The sequence below is a fragment of the Carassius gibelio genome, chromosome B11, assembly GCF_023724105.1.
Source record: "Carassius gibelio isolate Cgi1373 ecotype wild population from Czech Republic chromosome B11, carGib1.2-hapl.c, whole genome shotgun sequence".
Classification (NCBI taxonomy): domain Eukaryota; kingdom Metazoa; phylum Chordata; class Actinopteri; order Cypriniformes; family Cyprinidae; genus Carassius; species Carassius gibelio.
This window is the reverse complement of record NC_068406.1, coordinates 5,901,987-5,927,684: the sequence shown is the minus strand read 5'-3', so window position 1 is coordinate 5,927,684 and position 25,698 is coordinate 5,901,987. Positions and strand designations below refer to the sequence as shown.

Below are 25,698 nucleotides of genomic sequence, written 5' to 3'. Positions count from 1 at the left end.
TATGTCTTTTCCATTGCTGAGAGGTGGTTTGGTTTACAGGGTTAGGAGTAAAAGGTGGATTCATGTGCTCAAAAACAGCTTTTTAATAGTGTACGGTAATTAAAGATATTGTGAGTATAAACCTATCTGGCTGTTAAGTCTTATATTGTTTAAAATGGTTTTACTTTAAGGCTGGGATGGAGTTATAAAATATCATGACAGTACAACATAACAAAACCCATTTATTTTAGCTGTAACAAAACACACTGTGGTATAATCATTGTGAGCTGACATCACATCAGCGACGCCTGTCTTATGAGACTGGGTTTACTGGCTGCTTCTGGCAGAATTTATATGAAACTTTCCAACATTTTAGGGCCAAATCTGTTGTTTAATGCCAAGTGTCGAGCAAATGACCTACACATCTTTGAATATTAGCAGGAAATTAAAAACTATAGGAGTGTCCTAAGAACATAAACACTTGAGTTCTTCCCTCACATGAGCAAAAATGTGAGCTTCCAAAGAACTATTGCAATGTCTGACTCACATTCCTCACAATGGAATGGCAAGGATTTATGTGTTTTCTGCAGAACCTCAGAAGGCATGCACCCACGTGTCTGTGTCCTGTCGCTGTGGTCAACGCCTCCTCTCTTCACTATAATCTTCTGTCTCATTGTCTGGTGTTGATCTTCAGCTATCAGCTCACATGAGGTGGTTTGAATCAGTGCTCGTGTTATTATGCTCTCACCTCAGTGATGTAGTCCTTTCCATCCTTTCCATGTATGGCTTTAAAAGCACAGATGTCTAAACCTCCGAAGACATCTGCACAGGCGTCCACCCACAGCTTATATCTGCAGGACAGAAGAGCTTTCACTTTCCCAGTTCCTGCTCTCTGATCACTTCACGATGAGTTACACAATGAAACGCTTGTTAAACACCTATTCCAAAATCCCCATCTACTTCAGTATTATTCTCACAGAATTGTCAGTACTGCTCAACTTGTTCCCTTCCTGCATTTAAACTCATCTTTTGGTTTTGTTGCTCTGATCAATAATTATAGACATTCACTAAGAAAATATTTAATCTTCACTAACAAGGTTGCTCAGCTGCTCATATGGCAAGCCAGGATGATATTTGTACCTTTATGGTTTATTAGATTTGGACCACTTGGCTAAATCAGCATGCATACTCTGTGAGTTATTTTCCCAGATAAATTAGATTTATTAATCTGATCTGCAACTAATGTACAGTATTTGCACAGTGTATTTGCATCATTTGGCAGCATATGTGCAGTTTTCATTTCCAGCGCTACATTAACGTGACTAATAAATTCTGAAGCGATTCTATAGCTTGGTCTTTCTGGTCTGTAAAAGCCAATCTGGGATGTTTTTTTCTTGTACAACCCTGTCATAACTTACTATAGTGTAATGCATTGATGGAGAAATTAATTATCTAGTCATGACTGTTTCCCAAAGCACAGTATTTTTGTAGCACATCCGCTACAACTTTAGGGTTGTAGGGTAGATGTGCAGCATATGCACTGTAAACTTCATATTATATGCACCCCAAAGTCCATTTTTGCGTTATGCATTAAAGGTTTATTATAGTGTGCACTAGCATAAAGATGCCATTCCAATAGATTGGACTAAAAGACTGCACCGACACAGCAAGTTCATCCAGAGTGTTTGTATCTGTCTTACTCACTTGTCGGTCATGGCCACTTGCTCCAGCATGGCAGAGCCTGTGTTTGATTTCCAGTTGCCAGAGATGGATGTTCTCCTGTGAATCCAAATCATTGATCATATCACACAGCTCAAACTGGATCACATCAATGATTTCACCAATCTTTATCAAAGGAATGCTTCACCAGAAAATTATGATTTGCTATTGTATGACATCAGAAGATGCATAGACTGCCATTATGATAAGATATTATGATTTTATGACGCTTGAAAGCCTCAGTTCCCTTTAATTGTACTTACATGTACGCTTTGTAGTCAGAACCGATCTTCTGGACCCTGATGTCATATTTAGCGTCAATGAAGGGCTCTGTGGTGGTGTAGGTTTGAGTGATGGCCACAACACTCGCAATGTCTTGGAAGTCACTGTGATTGTCAACTTTCACCTGCCAAGGCAATGCTCCATTAATATGCTGTCCTAACCAATTTATAATGAATTTATAATGAATCATGATTTAAGAATCAAGCACAGCGGTCCACACAATCAAACAGAATTATGTACACACTTGATTTATTTCTGTTCAGAACTGTATATATCAGAGTTATTATTGTCAAATTTACAACTACATGTCAACTAGAAGTCATTGAGTATTAGTAGACTAGCAGACTGCTAACACTTTATTTTGACGCTCCACAACAGCAAAGTACTTTGCAAGTAATTCTAATAATCTTAACCTAACAGTCTACTAATACTCTAATGACAGTTAGTTGACATGCATTTACAATTTAATCACAAGTTAGTGCAAAGTTACTTAGAGTAATGTCTGAAGAGGACCATCAAAATAAAGTGTAACCAAACTATTAAAAGCCTAAAAAGATAAATGAAGCTAAAAAAAAATTAAAAATAAAATGTAACTTTAATTAAGGTGTCCTTGTTACTCATGTTACATAATACAATAATAATAAGAATAAATTATGCATAATTACATGCAAGTAGACAAACCCTAACCATATTGGTACATGTAGTTAATTAATATTACTCAGTCACTGTAATAATAACATCTTAAAATAAAGTGGAACCCAATAAAACCAAAAGCAAATAAAAGTACAATTACAAAAGAATACTATAAATTACTAAAAACTATTAAATGAAATATTAACCAAAAATATAACAGTAAAAAACAAATGAAGTAACATGTATCAAAATGAACCTTTTGAAGAGCTGTTTTCACATCAGTCAAACATTTTATCATACCTTCCCCATTCCCGAGTGAGCATGTCCGATCTTCACCACCGCAGGGAACGTTGGCATTGAGATCTGAAACACAGATTCAGAGTTTTCACTGTTGACTTTCTTTAATATGCATGATCCATGGTTGCATGGGTTACTGACTTTATGAAAAGATTCAGGAACTAGTCATTGCACGTAAGACAACATCATTTAATCCCAGATACAGGCCAATAAAAACTTTAGTTTCAGCATCTGTCAGTCATTTATCATGCTTCAGAAACAGGTGTGTTGCTGACAGTTATCAAATCCGGCTCATCATATGCAGTCTAAAAATCAAGCATGTGTGAACAAGACGAGTTTTATGTCCTATCCACAAGCGTCGGATTGTTAACACTGCATGCTACATGACAACCAATTTGACTTAAGCTATATGATATTCTTCTGAGTGCAGCACAGCATTTAAACAGATTCATTTCCATGAACTTATGGGGTAAAGAGTATGAGAACAGAGTCAGATCTGATCAACTCCACTTCTGAAACTCCACAGTGTGTGTGTGTGTGTGCGCGCACTTGTTTATATGGTTTATGAGGACACAAATTTGTATAATGACAATATGTGTGACAAAGGCATTACAACATGAAGGTGATTCATGAGGACACTGCAATCTAGAAATGCACCAAGTTTCCTGTGAGGGGTAGGTTTAGGTGTAAGGTGATCAAAAATACAGTTTGAACAGTATAAAAATGTGTGTGTTTGTAGAGGGTGGGGTTTGTTTAGTTAGAGGGCGGTCCTTTCCTCAGCCAGACATGAAAGCTATAAGACTCCCGCAGCGCTTGCAGAGAGCAGGAGATCACTACAGACGGACAGACGAAGTATCTCTGATAAAGCTGATCACTTCTCTAGCGTGAGCATGTCTGCTGTGACTCTAGCGCTGCTGTTCTTCTTGTCTGTGGGACTGAAGGAGGTCCAGGCCTGCAGCTGTTCTCCAGGACACCCCCAGGAGCTCTTCTGCACGTCTGAGATAGGTACGTCTAACAAAACACTTTTATTTTCGGAACTTTGCCAAAGTAAAGTGCCAGGTCGGCAGGATTTTGTGACAAATATATCAAGACCATTACACCATTACAATGTAATTTTCCATAATCTTTTGCATAATCTATTCCATAATCTTGTCTGTCAACAGTGAGTACTAACAAGGAACGGCCTGTGATCAGAGAGGATCTCAACAGGTTTAGGTTCAGGACAGTGTTGTGACTCTGCGATGTGTCAAACATTTTAAATGTGTAATTAATGCGCATATAATGATCAGGATCAAGGCCATATTTAGTTGTTGTTGAAAGAGCAGTTTCCTTATTTTACAAAGATCTGGCATATTAACCTTTTTTAGAACAGTTCTCGATTCTCTGTAATTATAAATAATCTGATATTCAAGCTGCTGTAATAAATCACAGTTCAGTGATCTAGTCTCTTAGTCACCTTGGAGAGGACTTTACTTTTTAATTAGCTCCCGTTATGGCTTAAAAAATTGTAATTATGTTATTTGAACTTCATGATTGAGGTCATTGACTACTGAATTGGCAAGAACTGAATGCGTTCTTCTTGGATTATAAACCTCCAAGTTCCTTCAGCATTGTGAAAACACATCTTTACATTGACTTATTACAGAGTCAGTCACTTACAGCTTAAACACTAGATCTTGTTCTACAGGACAAAATACCCAGTCGAAATATCTTGAAACTAAGTAAAGTTTACCAGAGAAGTAGGTGTCTAGTCAAAAGACAAAAACAAATCATTGATATTCAAAGTGTGTTCTCTGAAAACAAGTCTTTTGATTCTCAGGTCCATTTATCTAGTTTTAAAAATGTTTGTGAAAAACAAGACTTTTACGGTGCTCTCGTTAAAAATATTCTTCTAAAAGTGTGTCATTTCGAGAACGAAAGAGTTGTTTTGAATCCCTGCTTCAGTGCGTCAGAGCTGCTTTGGCATTCCAGTCTTTGTTCTGGAACAATAAGGCATGGAATGACTGGCATGAGGTTATAAAGACATGCAGATTCCTGCAGTATTCATTGAGTGAATCTAGTAAATCCACATAATCCATCATCTAGAAAACAACTATGGCATGAGTGTACCCTCCCATTCATTTCTAGCCAAATAATGTTTTAGGTCTTAATGCCAAATTCTTTCATCTTGGCAAACTCATCTCCTAAAGCAGCAGAAGATGTTAACGGGTCAAAGACAAATAAAGTTGTCTGAGATGACCACTTTCAGAAATTAGTTTTGAATTAATTATACTTAAATGTCAAGTGTAAGCAAGTAAAAAAGATCTAAACTAATTTTCCCTACTTGCACTCATGTGTATCGAAAACAAATTAATTTATGTCTACGCGTGTATTTTTAAACAAGAATGCAAGAAAAATACATACGCCCTTGAACAATAATATATCCAGAGGTTCTCAATTCCAGTCCATTCTGTATGGTTCTCTTATCGCTACAGATGTTTGTTGTATTCGAGGTAAGTGTCAAACTTGTCCGTGTGTGAAGATGTTGCACAGTGCAAATCTGTGAATGAATGTTCTGAAGTGAGGTAAACTTCAACAGATTTCCCCTGCTCAGGGAGTAGGGAGCAATGAACACTGTGTAGGGATCATGTCAATCGGAACACAGTTCATGCACGGAGCTCACTTCTAACGAGCTAATTATCTGAATCAGGTGTGTTAACAGAGAGAGACGTGCAAAATATGCAGAGCTGGGGGTGCGACCACTGGAATTGAGAACCGCTGATAAAGAGTATGAAGAATAACTGAAGGTTAAAATAAGAAACTGAGGGAGACACAGGTGAACAAAATTAGTAACTATGGCAATGATTCTTGATGGTCCTCTTTGGTTTCTTTTGAAGCTTCAGGTCAACTAGCAGTCATTAGAGCTGGGTTCCTCAACCCTGGACCTCCAGATCCACTTTCCTGCAGAGATTACTCCCAAACTGGATTAAACACACCAACACTTTGTGGCAGAGATTGTATTACTAATGGGAGATTAGAGGGTCTGTATTACTTACTATTGGAGAAAGCATAAAGATTAACTTGGATCATGTGTGCCTTGATAATCACATTATAGCCTTGAGGTCAATACATTTCATTCAAGGGTTGTGCAACACTCAAATGTCCCAAAAAGTCTGTGATTTTTTGGAGTGGACTATAAAAGTAGATAAATCCAAATATACGGTTTAGTGTAAAACCTGTTGAAGATTAGCAGAAAGGCTGTTTACTCTTAAAAGCTGTTTATTCAGCGAAGTGAAGCCTCTCCTTTCCATTAAAAAAAAAATGGCCTCTGGTCTCCTTCGATGCGCGGCAGTTTGTGTTGACTGAAGGTAACAGACTTGCCTTCCAGTGGTTTGCTTTGTAGCAATTCTGAAGAAGTTGACTAGCTTGTTTGGGTGTGTTTGATTATGTTTGGAGCTAAACTTTGCAGTCCAGAGTTGAGGTCTCCTGCAGTAGAGTATTAGACTGTCTGCTTAACTGCTAACATGTTATTAACAGATAGTCTATTGACTACGTGCTGTAACAAAGTCAGAATGTCTAAAGAGGGCTATCAAAATACAGTGTAAGTAAATATAGGACTTAAACACATGAAACAGAGACCATGAATAAGAGATAGAAATAAACTTCAAAATAAGAATCTCTGAGAACAAAACATTAGAGTCTATGGCGGGCTTATTGAACAGTTATTTTTATCCTCTTCACCCATGGTTAAATAGAACGTAGTATCGAGATGGACACAACCTAAAATTGAGTCAGTTTCGATCCATAAAACTCAAAATCCTGAAATAATTTCTGTACGACAGTAAGTTATACTCTGAACTCTTGTATGCTTAGAATATAATGTGATTTTTTTAAACTGGAAATTGATGTCAAATGTTAATGTTCTGACATGATTATTGACCTTAGACTAAGACCATTAAGCATATACATGATAAAGCCTGTGCATGTTTCTATCAGAAGAAACTGATTTCACTGAAATGATTCCTTTGCTTTCAATGTCACTCACTAGTAATAACATCTGACTCGTTTCTGATTAGTGATGCGAGCCAAGGTAACTGGAGAGAAGATCATACACAACAATGAATATCTACCTGGCATGGGAAAAATTGTATATGAAATCGAAGTGATAGAGGTGAGCTAAAGTACTTGATGATCACATAAATGTTCTTCTGGGGAAATATCTGCTTTTTGGCCTTTCATCCAAATAGACTATCATTGAAATGGAGGCAGAGTTACAGTCTCGATAAGCTGGCTGAGAGTAGGCTGATAAAGGTAGTGTTAGATATAAAAAAAGACACTTAAATGTTCAAAGATAAGAATATTAAAAAATCAACTCTGCCGCCCAGCTGGGCTAATAGCACATCAATAGTCTGGTCAAAAACCAACCAAACAAACAAACATACGAAACTGTAAGTGTCATGAATACTAGAGTTAAAAAAAAAGTTTTAGTTACCCAAGTTCAAATCTGCCAATTTCATTCTTCTCTCTCTGCCCATCCTATATCAGCTCACAGAAGCATTTATTTTAAATTAAATTGAATGTTATTGGTTTTTTCCTTTTTGAAAATGGATCAGCAGACCCAAAATGGTTAGGTTTAGAGTAAAGATTAATTATAATATACATCAATACCGTTTATAATAAACAGAGGTTCAAGTAAAAATGTAATATGGTGTCGTTGATAAAATCTTGTTTTTGCAGGTCTTCAAGGGTTTTGACAAAATAAATGAAATTCAGCGTGTCTATACGAATGAGATGTCTTCAATCTGTGGAGTCAGACTGGCCTTTGGAGAGTATCTACTTTCAGGTAAAAGCATTTAGGAAGTTTTCACAAATACCAAAGTTTTCTTGGACAGAACAGCTTTAAATCCAAAGGTGTACACCTTTAGAAAAATACAGGTAAGCTCTCATATACCTATGTCATATTTCTTCAGAAAGAATGACCAGTTAGGCTATATTAATTTACCAATACATAATGCAATCTGTGAAGGTTCGAGGTGACAAAATCTAAACATTGTGAAAGGGTGATTCACTGGCTAACACTGTATAGGTGGAGCTCAGTGAAAATTTAACAATATTCAAATTCATGATACTGTATGTTTGTTATCTCACAGGAAGCATCCTGCCTGAGGGATTCTTCATTTCAATGTGTGACTATATAGAGCCCTGGGACAAACTCTCCTTAATGCAAAAAGAGAACCTCAAATACAGATATCTGAAGGGCTGTACCTGCACGGTAATAAACTATGTTATATTGTAATGGTGATGAGTGAGACAGCAAGGTTGAGGATCCACTCTCAGGTTTTATTGAAAGTGCATGGTCAGACAGGCAGGGTTCAAAACAGCAGCAGCAAACACAACAGTAAGGATGAGACAAAACATAATCCAGAAACAGGCATGTGGCCAGGGCAGGGAGCAAACGATCAATAAACAGTCCATGAATGATAAGAGTCCAGAGGCAGTCTACAAAGAAACACAACGATAAAAAAAGTCCAAGAGTGATCCACAGGCAAACACAGAGATAGGAATAGAACAGGGCTAGGAATTGCAGTGTAACGGAAAACATACAATATTTAACCCTGAATGAGAGATAAAACCAGGTAATGAGAGAGTGGTGACTGCAATTGATAAGGAATGCAGATGAGTTCAGATCAAGGATCATGGTAAATGAAATCCTGGGTGAACGGTAAACCTCAGGGATAGAGTGCCCTCTGGTGGAGATCATGGGCACTCCAGCTGGTGATAGTGACTCCTCACACATATATTTATTTCATCCTGGTTGACAATTATCCAAACATTACGATTACTGAATTATATCATGTGGTTCCACTGAATTCCTTATATATATATATATATATATATATATATATATATATATATATATACACACAACACACAACACAATGAGAGGACAAAAGCCAATTAAACAGGTTCTATAAAACTTAGGAAATCACTACTCCAAGTGAGAAAACATTTTTATTGTCTGTAATAATAATAATAATAATAATAAAAACAATACTCTAATTTATAAATGTTTAAATGAACAAAAATGTATCATACTTTTAGTTTGGGGATCAATTCTCACTATTAACTATGACTTTTGCCTCAATAAACTCTTAATTTGCTGCTTATTAATAGTGGGTATTAATACATTTGTAAAGTTTGCTTTATGAGTACTAATAAACAGCCAATATGTTAATAATAGGCATGCTAACAAACAACTAGTTAATAGTGAGAATGAATCCCTGTTTTGTATTATATTATATTATATTATATTATATTATATTATATTATATTATATTATATTATCTGACATTGTGATCTCTACAGATTTTTACCTGCATTGAAAAGCCTTGTCAACCCAGCACCAAAAATCTGTGTATACTGACTGACTGGACATCCTTATGGCCATATGAAGAAGGAATATCGGTTAACCAGTCTGCCTGCATCAGACACAGAAATGGCTCCTGTGGCTGGTATGAAGAAACTGGCAAACCTTCTGAAAATGACACCATTGACATGTCTGAAGACTGAGAGCAGGAGTGGTTTCCAAGAAGATCAGACCATTCACATGCAAACCCGTTAACCTGCTGTACTTTCTTGTAGCCACATAGAGCACCTTAACCACCATTGCTTATCGACCACACATACCCTAACCCTAACTGCCTAGTGAGCACCTATTTTAAACAACAACCTAGCAACCACCCAGAACACCTTAGAAACCACTTAGCATTCCTCAAACAAACATCAAGGACATACTCTTCAAACTAACATGTACAATTAATGGTCCAACTCAAAGATGTTGTCATGAGTCTGTTGTGCTCCTTTGAAAAATGTGTGTGTATTGTCAAATTATCAATGTGGTCATTTAACTTTGCCTTTACATTAGGTCCAAATCATTTCATTTTCTATTTAAAAAAGGAATAAAGAGAAGAAAAAAAAGAACAATGAATTATTTTTTTACAATGTACATAAACACTACATAAACATTACATACATATATAGGTTTTATGGCATAAAATGGCATTCTTAAAAAAAAAATTGGCACATATCTTCTATACAGACACAAATAAGAAAGAGTGTGCAATGGGTCTTTTCCACATTTATTGTCACATTCATGCTTATAAATGAGTTCACGTCAACGAATATAATCCACAATGGTCTTTTAACAAGTAATCCACAAGAAACACAAGAGAATCACTATAACCAGGGGTGCATTCTAGAAAGCACTGTCAAATTATCATCAGCTACAGTATATCCTGAACTTATGGTTGATTAACCCCAAACCTTGAGGTATGTGGTTCCAAAAACGTGAAAAAGTTCTTTCAACTCAGAATTTGTTCCTTGTTAAGACTCAAGACATTCTCAACAGCGCGATGAATCAAATTCTTGTATCACAGAAAGTTATTTTCCTTAACCAGGAAATTAACGTTCTTAGAATTGACAGACAGTTGACACTGAGAGGTCAAGTAAATACTTCCAGATAAATTACATCCATGATGTCTGTGTTTTCCCTCACCATCCCCGCTTTAAGCCCTGGCTCGCACTGGCCCGACAGTGGAAAAGCGGCTATTGATGAGATGGCCTACAGAGAGGAGGTGAGCACCCTGACTAAATGGTGTCAGGAGACTCCTCTCACTCACCGCTGAATCCGATCTCACACTAGCCGACTGAGGGATAGTCAGAACTAACAATCAGAACTAATACACCCTACAGCACCCTACAGCATACTCCCACAACACAGTATGCCACACTCAGCACTGCACTAACTTCAACACAGTTCAATACTGGACTATACCTACATGCTGCACTGTAGCATTTGGATCAATCAGACACACAACTATTTGGAACATTTAACAAATAATATCTAAAACTTCTCATCTAACCAAAGGGTCTATGGACCCTTCCTCCAAAATTAACTAACACCTCATAATGGACAGAACACGCCTCTGGTTCCCTAGCAACCAAAGGCACAATATCTGATAACACTAGGTTTACAACGCCCCAAAATTTGGTTAAGCCACTCTTAACTTAAGTCTCTCAAAAACAGACAAATAATGCATATAAAAGGGACTCTTCTCTAATGAATTAATAGAAAATCATTTATTTTAATTAATTCACATATACTTTAGGTCATTGTGTATATTGTTACTGTTCTTGTATATTGTGTTTTATCTGTTGTAAATGTTTTAAACATGCTTATGATGGATCACTAGTTAATATAACCTCATCTATATGGTGTTTGGTATCTATGAGTTCGTATTTTCATGATCTAAATCAGTGTTAATTTCGTTGACTAAATATTTTCGTCATTATTTTCGTGACGAATATATTTTTGCGGGCGAAAACGAAACGAAAACTAAAATAGAAGGCACTGATGGAGACTAAAACTATGACTAAATTGATTGACATTATCGTCAACGAATAAAGGACGAGACGAAAATAGACTGTGACGAAAATCAAATCAGCAGACGGGAGAGATGCGAGGAATGAGCAAAATAACCGGCAAAACATAACAGACTGCATGAGAGAAGAGAACCAATCCGAGCCTGACTTATTGAGACGTGAAGCGAAGGTTTTCAGTTTTTAAATGAGCTCCCGGGAAGACGGCATTCGAAGAGGTGATGTCTAAAAGAGCGACAAAATGTTGACAGCTCACTTCACGTTTGAAGACGAACAAAACAAAACAAAGTGTAAAGCACGCGGAGCGCTCATTCGTGGCAAGAACACCACCAGTTTGAAAAGACATTTACAGACGAGCCACCTGGACATTTTCTCAAATGTAATTTCACAACGATGTTCTTTTGTTTATTGAGCTAAGCAAAATTGGAAGACTGCAGTGCGTAGATGTTGTAGCATTAAATATTACGAACTGAAAAGTACTGTAAAATAGCCCCTTCTTCAAGTTAGATGAGAGCACAATACTAATACGTAATATCATGATAAATACATTTGATTAATACTAATGTTTAGTATATTTTATAATGTTCTACTTGTTGACAATATCACAAATATTTCTATATTAGTCATGTGAAACATGAATGTTCACATCCTATCATTATACATACAAATCTAGCAATATTGTAGTATTTAAAACATACAATATTGCTAGACAAATGAATACCTTATAAAATCTTGTTACTTTTTTTTATCCACCTAGCTGCCAACTTATTAAATATTTACTTTAAATGCATGCACTTATTGTTCAGCTCAGCTGTAAACTTTAAGGTCCTGGACCTAACGTTATTTTTCTTTTATTGATGGTCAATTGGCAGCTAGTTATTGTTTACATTATCATGACAGTGTTTGTTGCTGCATAAAAGCTTTTGAATCGAAATAAAGACACAGTTGTGTTGAAATAAAGTTGAATTTGTGTTTTATATATTTTGGTTAAGTTTGTTTCCTATACCAGCTGTAAAAAATTGTCTAGTAAATCTGTTATTGATTTTAGTCTTATTTTAGTCGACTAAAATACCAAGCAATTTTAGTCGACTAAAATACCAAGCAATTTTAGTCGACTAAAATAAGACTAAAATTAAAACAAATCAGATGACTAAAACTTGACTAAAACTAAAAAGAATTATAGTCAAAAGACTAAGACTAAAACTAAATTAAAATTTTGTGTCAAAATTAACACTGATCTAAATGAGAGTTATATGCAACACATTAGTTTTATAAGAATCTTAAAGATTCTTCTCTTGAACCCCCCAATCTAATTTCAGATGCAAGACACCATACTAGGAACAAAGAGTTGTAAAACTTCCATCCAAAAGGTACCATTCCTCATTGGCCCACAAATCCTGAGGGTGTGACATCATCGCCCTATATAGATTACTGATCACCAGATCTGGGCGGTTCTTCTAGATTCAGGAATTCCAGGAGAGGATGTTGAGCTAAGTGCCTCCAAAATCACGCTAAGCTTGTGCCAGGCTTCGGCCTTGACTATTCATTAATCAAGATCCTCTGATTCGAACTGGTCTCATCTATTCACTTCAGCAGAGACCAACTGGAGCCCCAAAGGGCATCAGGACTATCAAAAAGGTGAGACTTGCAGGTATCAAACTTAGTCTCATTAATTGATACATTAAGTATCTTATGCACATTTTACAAAGGTGTGTTTGAACTAAGAAACTGATGTTTCCTTTAGTCTGTAGATGTGCTGAATATCAAATTGTACTACAGCTCCATGTCTTTATTACTTTTATTTTTACTGATTAAGCTTTAACCCTTTCATATGCCAACTGTATGCGTGTATATGTTAGACTAGTTTAAGTGTTTATGTAGTTAATAAAATCTTATTTGTATCACAGTTGAGGTTGTTCATTGTTTGCTCATAACTGAAATCCCTAATCATGCAGATTTTAGCTACATGCTCTCAGTAGTACTGTATAGTAAGAAAGTTATTTTCCTTAACCATGAAATTATGGTAAATGGACTGCATTTATATAGCGCTTTCAACAGACCACATGGCCATCCAAATCGCTTTACAATTTTGCCTCACATTCACCCATCCACTCACTCATTCACACACCGACTGCGGTGTCAGCCATTCAAGGCGCCATCCAGCTCGTCGGGAGCAGCTGGGGTTAGGAGTCTTGCTCAAGGACACCTCGACACTTGGTCAGGTGGAGCCGGGGATCAAACCACCAACCTTCCGGTTTGTAGACAACCTACATGAACCACTGAGCCACTGCTCACAGAATTAACTTTCTTAGAATTGACAGACAGTTGACGCTGAGAGGTCAAGTAAATACTTCCAGGTAAATTACATCCAGGATGTCTGTGTTTTCCCTCACCATCCCCGTAAAAATCCCTGGTCAAATTAACTACTGTTTTTTGACAAACACTGAGGTTGTGTGGTAATTTAGTCGCTGTCCGAATCCACATCTCTGAGTTTACAAGAAGAAGTCGCTTCAAAATTCAGTGTTTAATCCCTTTTTGAGCACTCCCGAACACCGTAAGGTAGATTCTTTTTGTACTTCAGTGTAATTTGCATACATATATTTTTTTTTTAAATGCTGGAAAGTATTTAAAAGATCAGTACTTCATAACTGCTCACAGTGATTGGGAGCAGAAAGAGAACAAAAGTTAACAAAAACACAAATATTGAACAAATATTCAAAATGGGTCTTGATATGAGAAGTGTATTATAAACAGATATATAAGCTACATAACTACACTCCCTGACAAAAATCTTGTCGGCTATCCAAGTTGTAGGAACAAAAAATAGTATATCTTCACTTCACATACCTTCACTTACTCACATTATCTACTCCTCTTTTCACTCTGAAACATTTCCCTCAGCATTTAAGCAGGCTCGGGTAAGCCCACTGCTGAAGCCCACTGCTATATCAGCACTTCTAGAAAACTACAGACCGGTATCCCTTCTTCCATTCATTGCAAAGACACTTGAGCGGGCTGTGTTCAACCAGCTCTCTATGTTCCTTGTACAGAACAACCTCCTGGACAGCAACCAATCTGGCTTCAAAAGTGACCACTCAACTGAGACTGCTCTGCTCTCGGTTACTGAAGCCCTGCGACTAGCAAGAGCAGCTTCAAAATCCTCGGTACTCATCTTACTGGACCTGTCTGCTGCTTTTGACACCGTTAATCACCAGATTCTCCTGTCCACCCTCAGAAAGATGGGCATCTCTGGAACCGCACACAGTGATTTAAGTCCTACCTCTCCGATATATCCTTCAGTGTGTCTTGGAAGGGTGAAGTTTCTAATTCACAACAACTTGCTACTGGGGTTCCTCAAGGCTCAGTACTTGGACCACTTCTCTTCTCTTCTCCATCTACATGACGTCATCAGGATCTGTCATCCAGAAGCATTTTCTTATCACTGTTACGCTGATGACACCCAACTCTACTTCTCATTCCAATCAGATGACCCGACGGTAGCTGCTCGCATTTCAGCCTGTCTGAGTGACATTTCAAGCTGGATGAATGACCATCACCTTCAGCTTAACCTTACTAAGATAGTACAACTTCTGGTGGTTCCAGCTAACCCATTGCTTCATCACAACATTCATTCATTCATTCATTCTATACAGATGGGTTCGTCAACCATAATTCCTTCCAGGACAGCCAGAAACCTAGGAGTTGTGATGGATCATCAGTTAAGCTTCACAGACCATATTTCTACAACGACCCGGTCCTGCAGATTTGCCTTATACCACATTATGAAGATTAAACCCTTCCTGTCAGAGCAAGCCACACAACTTCTTGTCCAAGCTCTTGTTCTCTCCAGACTGGACTATTGTAATTCTCTCCTGGCTCTTCCTGCATGTACTGTCAAGCCTCTGCAACTGATCCATAATGCAGCGGCGAGGGTTGTCTTCAATGAGCCAAAAAAAGCTCATGTTACTCCTCTCCTCATCAGGTTACACTGGCTACCAGTAGCCGCTCGCATCAAATTCAAAGCACTGATGCTTGCCTACAAGACGACCACTGGCACGGCACCAACATACCTAAACTCACTAGTTAAATCTTATGTGCCCTCCAGAAGTTTGCGCTCTGCAAGTGAATGACGCCTTGTGGTGCCATCCCAAAGAGGTTCAAAATCCCTCTCACAGACCTTTTCCTGGACTGTGCCCAGCTGGTGGAATGACCTTCCAATCTCAATTCTTACAGCAGAGTCTTTACTCATTTTCAAAAAAACATCTATTCTTATTCTGATTATAAAGACTCATCTTTTCACCAGCACTTAACCAACTAATACTAGCACTTACCTTTTCTTTTCTTTTCTTTTCTTTTCTATCATATTCTTTTTTTTCCCCTGGTTATGTGTTCTGTTCTAGACTAACTGAGACTTGTCATGGCACTTGTATACTGTTGTTGTTCTCTTGTTGGTCTGATTACTTCTATTGTTCTCATTTGTAAGTCACTTTGGATACAAGCATCTGCTAAAAGATTACAGTTTTTCTCAGTCACTTTGGTGCATTTCTCAAATCAGAAATGAAATTCTCAAAACTACTTGTACAACCTCCACATCATCTAGTCATTTATACACATCATAAAACCAGTTTCTCATTCTTTTGAACAAGTTGCGATTGCTTTTGTACATTCATGCAATTGATTATGTACATTTATCTGCAGTTTTCTACATTGTTAGTTGCTAATGTCATGTTGCTCAAAACGTATTATATAGTTTTCTTTGCAATAGTCTTACCCCTCAAAACATCTAGTCTTTAGTTCAACGTATAAGTCATTAAATGCAAAATGGTTAATCTAGTTGTCATAAAGTGTCAAGCACACTTTTTATTTTTATTTTTACACATTATTACAGTTTTTCTCAATTGCTTTGGCTCAGTTCTCAAATGATTTTTTTATTTCCCAAAACATTAAGTTCAGATCTCTGAACAATTTGCTTCTTTTTCACATCAGATTGGAATTTTTTATTGATTTGAGCAAATTGCAAATGCTTTGGCACATGTGTGCAAAGAGTACATACAACTGTCTGCAGTTTGGACAACAAATAATTGCATATGGCTTCTCGATTCTCACATACACTGTCAAACACTTCAGAACTTCTCAGACATTTTTTATTGTGTAAGCCATCACATTCAAAACGATCTATTCAATTATGATAATTAGTATACATGAATGTATATTCTAAAATATATCTGACATTGACATTATTTGTAATGTCTGCTAAATTGGTACATGACCTCTAATTGCATTCGCAATCCAATTGCAAATTACCTCTAATATGAATCAACCATTTAACCATTTACGTAACCAATCAACTTTGGGATTATATATATATATATATATATATATATATATATATATATATAGATTGCCCACAGCACAATCACTGCTGTAGAAGTTTATGAGAATGGAGGATGTTCACAACCCTGCACTGCAGCAACATGCTCGTGTAAGAATACGCGGTGGTAGTAGAGGAAGAAATAATCGAGGAAGAGGTGGACATAGAAGAGTCAGAGTTTTTTTTCCCATGAATGTTATTTGTTGTTTGTGTATTTGTGGTAATACACAAATATGAAATGTAAAGTGAAATCTTGTTACTCTTGTCAGTTACTTTACATGTACAGTAAATACACTTGTATTGTGTATATACACATGAAGTACAAAAATAAACACTGTAAAAATACAAATGTTCATAGACATTTTTTTCTCTACATGCTATTGAATTTTCTCAACATATGAGATTTTTGTTTAAACCCTTGATTTTCATGGTTGACTGTTGTGGTGAAAAAACAACTAAATATTTTGACCAGTGTGGGTCACACAATGACAAAAACACTTTAGATTTTGGTGGCTTCGGCCAAATTATTGACACAATAACTAGGTTAGGAGCATGAATTAAATGTTTTGGGTGAGTAACTACATTTTGCAGACATGCTATAAAATTTTGAAGTTCCTGCAAACAGTTGTGACATTTGCACTCATAGTTTAGAGAATGTTAAGACTGTTTCGAAAAATGTGCCAAAGCAATTGAGAAAAACTGTATTAGACTTTTTGTCATTTTGGCATGAATTGTGCAAGTGAATCTTGACTAATAGAGAATGTAGATGATAAACCAATGATAAACAGGTTCTCTGAAATAGCTCAAAGGTTCAGCTCATGAATCTTCAGTTGGAAAGCTTATACTGTATAGACAGAGGACAACACAAGAGTTACAAATTCTGAAAATTGACTTATTTTCATCTTTGTGCCCATATTTCTTTTTCCTATCTATATCACAAAGGCATTGTAGAGGGTTTTTCTATAATTCTTTTGGGGTCAGACCACTAGTTAAAGTGTAACTGAGAATTCTATTCAGTCTCTTTCAATCAATATCATATATCAGACTCGATTCTCAGTTACACTGTCAAACACTTCAGAACTTCTCAGACATTTTTTATTGTGTAAGCCATCACATTCAAAACGATCTATTCAGTTATCATAATTAGTATACATGAGTGTATATTCTAAAATATATCTGACATTGACATTATTTGTAATGTCTGCTAAATTGGCACATGACCTCTAATTGCATTCGCCATCTAATTGCAAATTACCTCTAATATGAATCAACCATTTAACCATTTACGTAACCAATCAACTTTGGGAGTATATATATATATATATATAGGTGGTAGAGGAAGAAATAATCGAGGAAGAGGTGGAAATAGAAGAGTCAGAGTTTTTTTTTCCCATGAATGTTATTTGTTGTTTGTGTATTTGTGGTAATACACAAATATGAAATGTAAAGTGAAATCTTGTTACTCTTGTCAGTTACTCTACATGTACAGTAAATACACTTGTATTGTGTATATACACATGAAGTACAAAAATAAACACTCTAAAAATACAAATGTTCATAGGCTTCTTTTTTTTTACATGCTATTGAATTTTCTCAACAAATATGAGATTTTTGTTTAAACCCTTACAGTAATTTTCATGGTGGACTGTGTTGTTACCATGTTTATAGCATGATTAGCATGTTGTTAGCATTTCGCTTATATGTTTTTAGCATGATTAGCATGCTGCTAGAATTTTGCTAACATGATTAGCATGTTGCTAGCATGTTTCTAACATGATTAGCATGCAATTAGTATGTTGCTAGCTTGATTAGTATGTTTCTAGCATGTTTCTAGCATGATTAACATGTAACTAGCATGTTTCTAACAAGATTAACATGTTGCTAGCATGTTTCTAACATGACTAACATGCAACTAACATGTTGCTAGCATGTTCCTAGCATGATAAGCATGTTGTTAGCATTTCACTAGCATGTTTCTAGCATGATTAGCAAGCGACTAGCATGTTACTATCATGATTAGCATTTTGATAGCATGTTTCTAGCATTATAAGCATGTGACTAGCATGTTTCTAGCATGATTATCATATTGCTAGCATGTTTCTAGCATTATTAATATGCGACTAGCATGTTGTTAACATTTTTCTAGCATGATTAACATCTTGTTAACATGTTGCTAGTATATTTCTAGCATGATTAGCATTTGACTAGCATGTTGCTAGTATTTTGCTAGCATGATTAGCATGTTACTAGCATGTTCCTAGCATGATTAGCATTTTGCTAGCATGTTTTTAGCATGACTAACATGTGACTAGCATGTTTGATAGCATGTTTCTAGCATGATTAGCATCTTGAAAGCATGTTGCTAGTATATTTCTAGCATTATTAACATTCGACTAGCATGTCGCTAGCATGTTTCTAGCATGATTAGCATGTTGCTAGCATGATTACCATGTGATTAGCATGTTTCTAGCATGATTAGCATTGACTAGCATTCCACAGCATGTTGTTAACATGTTTCTAGCATTATTAGCATTTGATTAGCATGTTTCTAACATTAGTAGCATGTTACTAGGATAGATAGATAGATAGATAGATAGATAGATAGATAGATAGATAGATAGATAGATTAGAAATATTAGATGAGTAGATAGATAGACCTATAGAAATAAAGGAAGAAAGAAAGCAAGAAAATGTTTGAAGATATAGATAGATAGATAGATAGATAGATAGATAGATAGATAGATAGATAGATAGATAGATAGATAGATAGATAGATAGACTGACATAGAATGGTAGTTTAATTGAGTCTAGGGGTTTCAGGGAGTTTAGATTTGAATGTTTGGCTTGTGCACTAATGGGCCACCGTAGTCTTGACTCAATTTGAGCACTCTGCAATGTAAGTCTATGTTTTTTGAAAAAAAAAAAAAGATTTTTAATATTAATTTTTAAGAAAACTGAAAGTCAAATCAGTCTGAAAAGATATAGCACACCAAGTCAGAACAGTATGAAAGTCTGACCCGAGTTTGGAGTTTGTAGAGTTAAAGGTCTAGAGGAGTTAGAGTTGAAAATTTTGGGTCAGAAGAATAAAAAGAAAAAGAAGAAAAAGAATAATAATAATTTAAATAGGATTTCAGTAAGTTGGCTTTCTCAAACCAACTTAATAATAACTTGACTAATAGTTGATCATTTGAAATCAGAAGTGGGTTATATGAAAGGCAAAGGCCTCTAGATTATGTTATTTTGTCAGATTATCTAATTTTACCATTATAAAATCTTATCATGCCTTGATTTTTAATTATTTAATTAGGACAGAAAGGTCAGACTTTGGTTAGACAAAGTCTTGTCACATCTTTAAAGGATTCAACCAATCACAGATTAGACCTGTGACAAATACTGTAATTAACACATTCCCAGGTGTGTAGAAGAAGAACCCCAGCACACACAACCTTCATTTGAAATGCATCCTGACCTTTGACAGCATGCCAAAGATTCAACCACAGACCAAAGTGCTGATCATCAAGAGCCTGAAGACCAACCAAGTCTCCTGCTGAGGTGGCAGACATCTTTAATGTATCTAAATATCAAGTTGAGAAGATAAGGAAAAGATTTGAAGAAACTGGTGAAGCTCATGACAGGCCAAGGTCAGGCAGAGCCTGTTAGACAACTGTTCAAGAGGATCGTTTGCTTGTTCGACAGTCCAGGGCCAACCCCCAACTACATCAGAGCTACATAAGAACTGGTCACTAGAAACCTCTGTATCTAACAGTTTGTCGAATTCTCTCACACAGTGGTCTCAATGGCTGATTTAGTGCTCAGAAACCAGCATTAAACAGAAAACAACTTAAAAATCATGTTGCATTTGCCAAGGTCCATAGGTTGCAGGTAGGATGGACTGTGGAAAAGTGGCAGAAGGTTGATTTTTCAGATGAATCTTCTATTGAACTGCATCCTAATGTCACACTGTCTCTGTTTTCCTGGGTGTCCATTAGTGAGCTCACTTCTCCTTAGGCACTTCACCATTGGCACTATAATTCCTCTAGTCTGGTTTTCTTCACAGTAATTGCATTCCAGATAATCGCACAGGTGCAGGCAATCTATTGTCATTAGTCCCCTTATATATACCTGTCTTTCCCTGTTGTTTGTATGGAGTCCTAACCCTTCGTATACTTATGTTCTCGTCTCCCGAGACTTACCCTTGCCTTTCCCGCTCTCCGAGTTCCCTGTCCGTTCCATCCAGTTCCCTCTTTTGTTTTGTTTGTCTCCTTGGACTGTTTGTGTTGAATTACCCTTTTTGTCTAATAAACGTACCAGCAATTGGATCTCTCCCTCTCCTCGTGTTTTCCTGGTGCACGATCGTCACAGAAGGACTCCATCCCTGAGATCCAGCGATATGTCTGCATTCTGCAAGATGGCCGCCAGCTCAGCGCCTACGCCCAAAATGGCAGCAGTGAAATTTTGGGATTATTTCTCCAGGCTGTCAAAAATCCTAGAGATTCCCAAGACTGTTCACGTCACGTCTGCGGAGCCAGCAACACTGCACAAGATGGCCGCCAGTCCGGAGCCACTGCAGAGGGCTTTCCTGAGTTGAGTCAGATTCCTGTTGAACTTCCAGAGTCGAGTCAGGTGCCCGTTGACTTTCCAGAGTTGAGTCAGTTTCAGGTTGACCCTCCAGAGTCGAGTCAGGTGTTCATGGACCCTCCAGAGTCAGGGTTAGTCACTGTCGACCTTCTAGAGTTAGGGTTAGTTACCGTTGACCCTCCAGAGTCAGGGCTAGTTCCTGTTGACCTTCCAGAGTCGAGTCAAATTCTAGTTGACTGTCCAGAGGCAAGTCAGGCTTCTGTTGACCATCCAGAGTCGAGTCAGGTGCCCGTTGACTTTCCAGAGTTGAGTCAGTTTCCGGTTGACCCTCCAGAGTCGAGTCAGGTGTTCATGGACCCTCTAGAGTCAGGGTTAGTCACCTTCGACCTTCCAGAGTCAGGGTTAGTTACCGTTGACCCTCCAGAGTCAGGGCTAGTTCCTGTTGACCTTCCAGAGTCGAGTCAAATTCCAGTTGACTGTCCAGAGTCAAGTCAGGCTCCTGTTGACCTTCCAGAGTCGAGTCACGTTTCAGTAGATTCCCCAGATTCAAGTCAGGTTCTGGTTGACCCTCCAGAGTCGAGTCAGGTGTTCATGGACCCTCCAGAGTCAGGGTTTGTCACCGTCGACCTTCCAGAGTCAGGGTTAGTTACCGTTGACCCTCCAGAGTCAGGGCTAGTTCCTGTTTACCATCCAGAGTCGAGTTAGGTGCCCATTGACTTTCCAGAGTTGAGTCAGGTTCCGGTTGAACCTCCAGAGTCTAGTCAGGTGCTCGTGGACCCTCCAGAGTCAGGGTTAGTCACCATTGACCTTCCAGAGTCATGGTTAGTCACCTTTGACCTTCCAGAGTCAGGATTAGCTACCAGGGAATTTCCAGGGACAAGACTAGTCACCATTGACCTTTCAGAGTCAAGTCAAGTCACTGGTGATCTTCAAGGACAGAGTCAAGTCACTGGTGATCTTCAAGGACTGAGTCAAGTCACCGGGGATCTTCAAGGACTGAGTCAAGTCACCGGGGATCTTCATGAACAAATGCAAGTCACCAATATTCCTCATGAGCAGAGTCAGGTCAGCACCAATCTTCTGGATTACCAGAGTTTCGTCTTCCCGCTGGTCTGGCCACACGGATGTGGTGGTCTTCTGCTCCGCCCTGGGGGACTCCGGCATCGACCACAAGAACCTGGTGGTCTTCTTCTCTTCCCTGGGGGACTCGGGCCTCGACCACAAGGATGTGGTGGTCTTCTACCCTGCACTGGGGGACTCCGGCTTCGACCACAAGGACGTGGTGGTCGTCTGCTCCGCACTGGTGGGCATCACGTGGACCTATGTTTTTGTATTTTTGTTTTCTTTTGTCTTTCTGTCTGTTTCCTTCTTTGGACCTGGCCCTCCGTCCCTCCCCCTGATCCTCCACCGGTCCACCACCCTCCTGAACTCATTGTTTTGTGTTACACTTCTCTTGTCTCTATCTTTCCATTTTACCTGGTTGTCTTGTCTCTGTCTCCCCATTCTACCTGGTTGTTTTGTCTCTATTTCCCCATTCTACCTGGGTGTGTTGTCTCTGTTTTCCCATTCTACCTGGTTCTCCTGTCTCTATTTTCCCATTCTCCTGTCTCTGTGTACTATGTTTTCTGGCCCTCCGTCCCTCCCCAAGTCCTCCGCCGCTCCACCTCCCTCCTAGCTTCTTCATCTGTTGGGTTTCCCTGGGTTTCAGGTGGAGCATCTGGTAGCTGCTCCGTGGAGGAGGGGGTAATGTCACGCTGTCAGTCTCTGTTTTCCTGGGTGTCCACTAGTGAGCTCATTTCTCCTTAGGCACTTCACCATAGGCACTATAATTCCTCTAATCTGGTCCTGTCTTCACAGTAATTGCACTCCAGTTAATCGCACAGGTGCAGGAAATCTATTGTCATTAGTCCCCTTATAAATACCTGTCTTTCCCTGTTGTTTGTATGGAGTCCTTACCCTTCGTGTACTTATGTTCTCATCTCCCGAGACTTACCCTTGCCTTCTCGCCCTCCGAGTTCCCTGTCCGTTCCATCCAGTTCCCTCTTTTGTTTTGTTTGTCTCCTTGGACTGTTTGTGTTGAATTACCCTTTTTATCTAATAAACGTACCAGCAATTGGATCTCCCTCTCCTCGTGTTTTCCTGGTGCACGATCGTCACACCTAATCAATGCTAATAGTACAGAAGCCCTATTGGAACCTGGATGGACCAAAGATTCACATAGAAAACAGTCAAGTTTGGTGGAGGAAAAATCATGGTTTGGGGTTACATTCAGTATGGGGCATGCAAGAGATCTGTAGAGTGGATGGCAACATCAACAGCCTGAGGTATCAAGACATTCTTGCTTTCAATTTTATTCCAAACCACAAAAGAGGGCAAATTCTTCAGCAGGGTGGTGCTCCTTCTCATACTTCAGCTTCAACATCAAAGTTCCTTAAAGCAAAGAAGGTCAAGGTGCTCCAGCATTGGCCAGTCCAGTCACCAGACATGAACAATATTGAGCATGTCTTGGGTAAGATGAAGGAGGAGGCGTTGAAGATGAAACCAAATAATCTTGCTGAACTCTGCGAGTCCTGCAAAAATGCTTTCTTTGTCATTCCAGATGACTTTAATAAGTTATTTGAGTCATTGCCGGGACATACGGATTCAGTCCTCCAAACTCATGGGAGTCATAAAAAATATTAAATCTTTTTCCACTGCACCATGACCTAATGCCCTGTGCTGTACATTATTTCTATTACAGTTTTTTTCAGTCGCTAACAAGCATTTGTCCAAGCAGTTGTCACATTTTCAAAACTCTAAACACAATTAGCACAGCATCTGTCTATTGTGGCCATACCATTCACACATTTCATGTCGTTTTCACACAATATGGAGTCATTGAACACATTCCCACAATGCTTACATTTTCTGAACAGACAAGCTATACCTCCCAACAAAATTATGGATCGTTTTTGTAGTATTTACAAACGTTACAGTTTTTCTCAGTCACTTTGGTGCATTTTTCAAAACAGAAATGAAATTTTCAAAACTACTTGTACAACCTCCACATCATCTAGTCATTAATACACATCATAAAACCAGTTTCTCATTCTTTTGAACAAGTTGCGATTGCTTTTGTACATTCATGCAATTGATTACGCACATTTATCTGCGGTTTCCTACATTATCAGTTGCTAATGTCATGTTGCTCAAAATGTATTATACAGTTTTCTGTGCAATAGTCTTACCCCTCAAAACATCTAGTCTTTAGTTCATCGTATAAGTCATTAAATGCAAAATGGTTAATCTAGTTGTCATAAACTGCCAAGCACACTTTTTATTTGTATTTTTACACACTATTATTAGATGTTTTGTCAATTTGGCATGAATTGTGCAAGTGAATCTTGACTAATGAAGAGAATGTAGATGATAAACCAATGATAAACATTTTCTCTGAAATAGCTCAAAGGTTCATCTCATGAATCTTCAGTAGGAAAGCTTATACTGTATAGACAGAAGACAACACAAGAGTTACAAATTCTGAAAATGGAATTATTTTCATCTTTGTTCCCATATTTCCTTTTCTATATCACAATGGCATTGTAAAAGTATTTTTTATTTTTTTATTTTTTTGGTCAGACCACTAGTAAAAGTGTAACTGGGAATTCTATCCAGTCTCTTTCAATCAACATCCCACAAACAGTAATGTGTAAATGTGCAGTTTTGAAATGGATATATGGCATACATAAGCATATGGCATACTGTTCAATACAGTAGTTTACATCAGAACATCCCTCCACTGTTAAATTGACAACATGACTAAGCAATTTGACTGTCTTATCCGTAAACTATGACACAAGGACTTGACATTCTGATGGCACTGACATGTTCATTGACACAGATATTTATTTTTGAGAGATGAACTAAGGATTTTGAGCAAGAGACTGGCTTTTGCAGGTAATCCATTGTGTTTTGATATTTGTACGAGTTGTTTTGAGAAATGCACTTACTGTTTTGCAAATCTCAAGAATGATTAGAGAAATGTACCAAAGCGACTGAGAAAAACTGTAACACACAACATCCCACAATAGCAAAAACAATGTTCCAAACCTTAGATACAGTATAAAAACCTCTGCTTCTGCAATGATATCAGTTAAAAAACAATATATCTTAGCTGATTTATGTTGTGTAAATTGGGCCATCCACAACTGATTCCAATCTGGCTCAGAGTCAATGGCAGGGGTTATTTTTTTCTATTACATTGACACTTATACAATAAAAGGAGGACTTTGAAGAGTGATATTTTTGGAAACAGAAACATAATTGTAATGTATGGAATGAGGAAGAGTAAGAGCAAGGGGCCCAGGGAGAAGAGCATGAGCAGTGAGAGGAGCATGAGCAGTGAGAGGAGCAGTGAGAGGAGCATGAGCAGTGAGAGGAGC

General features: G+C 37.8%; 2 protein-coding genes across 2 annotated transcripts in view; one reads left to right on the top strand and one right to left on the bottom strand.

Annotated features, from left to right (window-relative positions):
* Window positions 1-25,698, bottom strand: part of LOC127968060 (synapsin-2-like) — a 162,658-nt gene that overhangs the window by 15,468 nt on the left and 121,492 nt on the right. The window contains exons 6-9 of the mRNA XM_052568934.1: window positions 2,914-2,976; window positions 1,962-2,104; window positions 1,684-1,758; window positions 728-830 (exon numbers count right to left, since the gene is read on the bottom strand). Coding sequence (XP_052424894.1) covers window positions 728-830; window positions 1,684-1,758; window positions 1,962-2,104; window positions 2,914-2,976 — 384 coding nt within the window. The remainder of the gene's footprint in view (window positions 1-727; window positions 831-1,683; window positions 1,759-1,961; window positions 2,105-2,913; window positions 2,977-25,698) is intronic.
* Window positions 3,709-9,873, top strand: LOC127968066 (metalloproteinase inhibitor 4-like). The gene is made up of 5 exons (XM_052568943.1): window positions 3,709-3,915; window positions 6,966-7,060; window positions 7,627-7,732; window positions 8,040-8,161; window positions 9,256-9,873. Exons 1-5 carry the CDS (start codon window positions 3,801-3,803, stop codon window positions 9,457-9,459), a joined length of 642 nt encoding a protein of 213 aa, XP_052424903.1. The 5' UTR covers window positions 3,709-3,800; the 3' UTR covers window positions 9,460-9,873.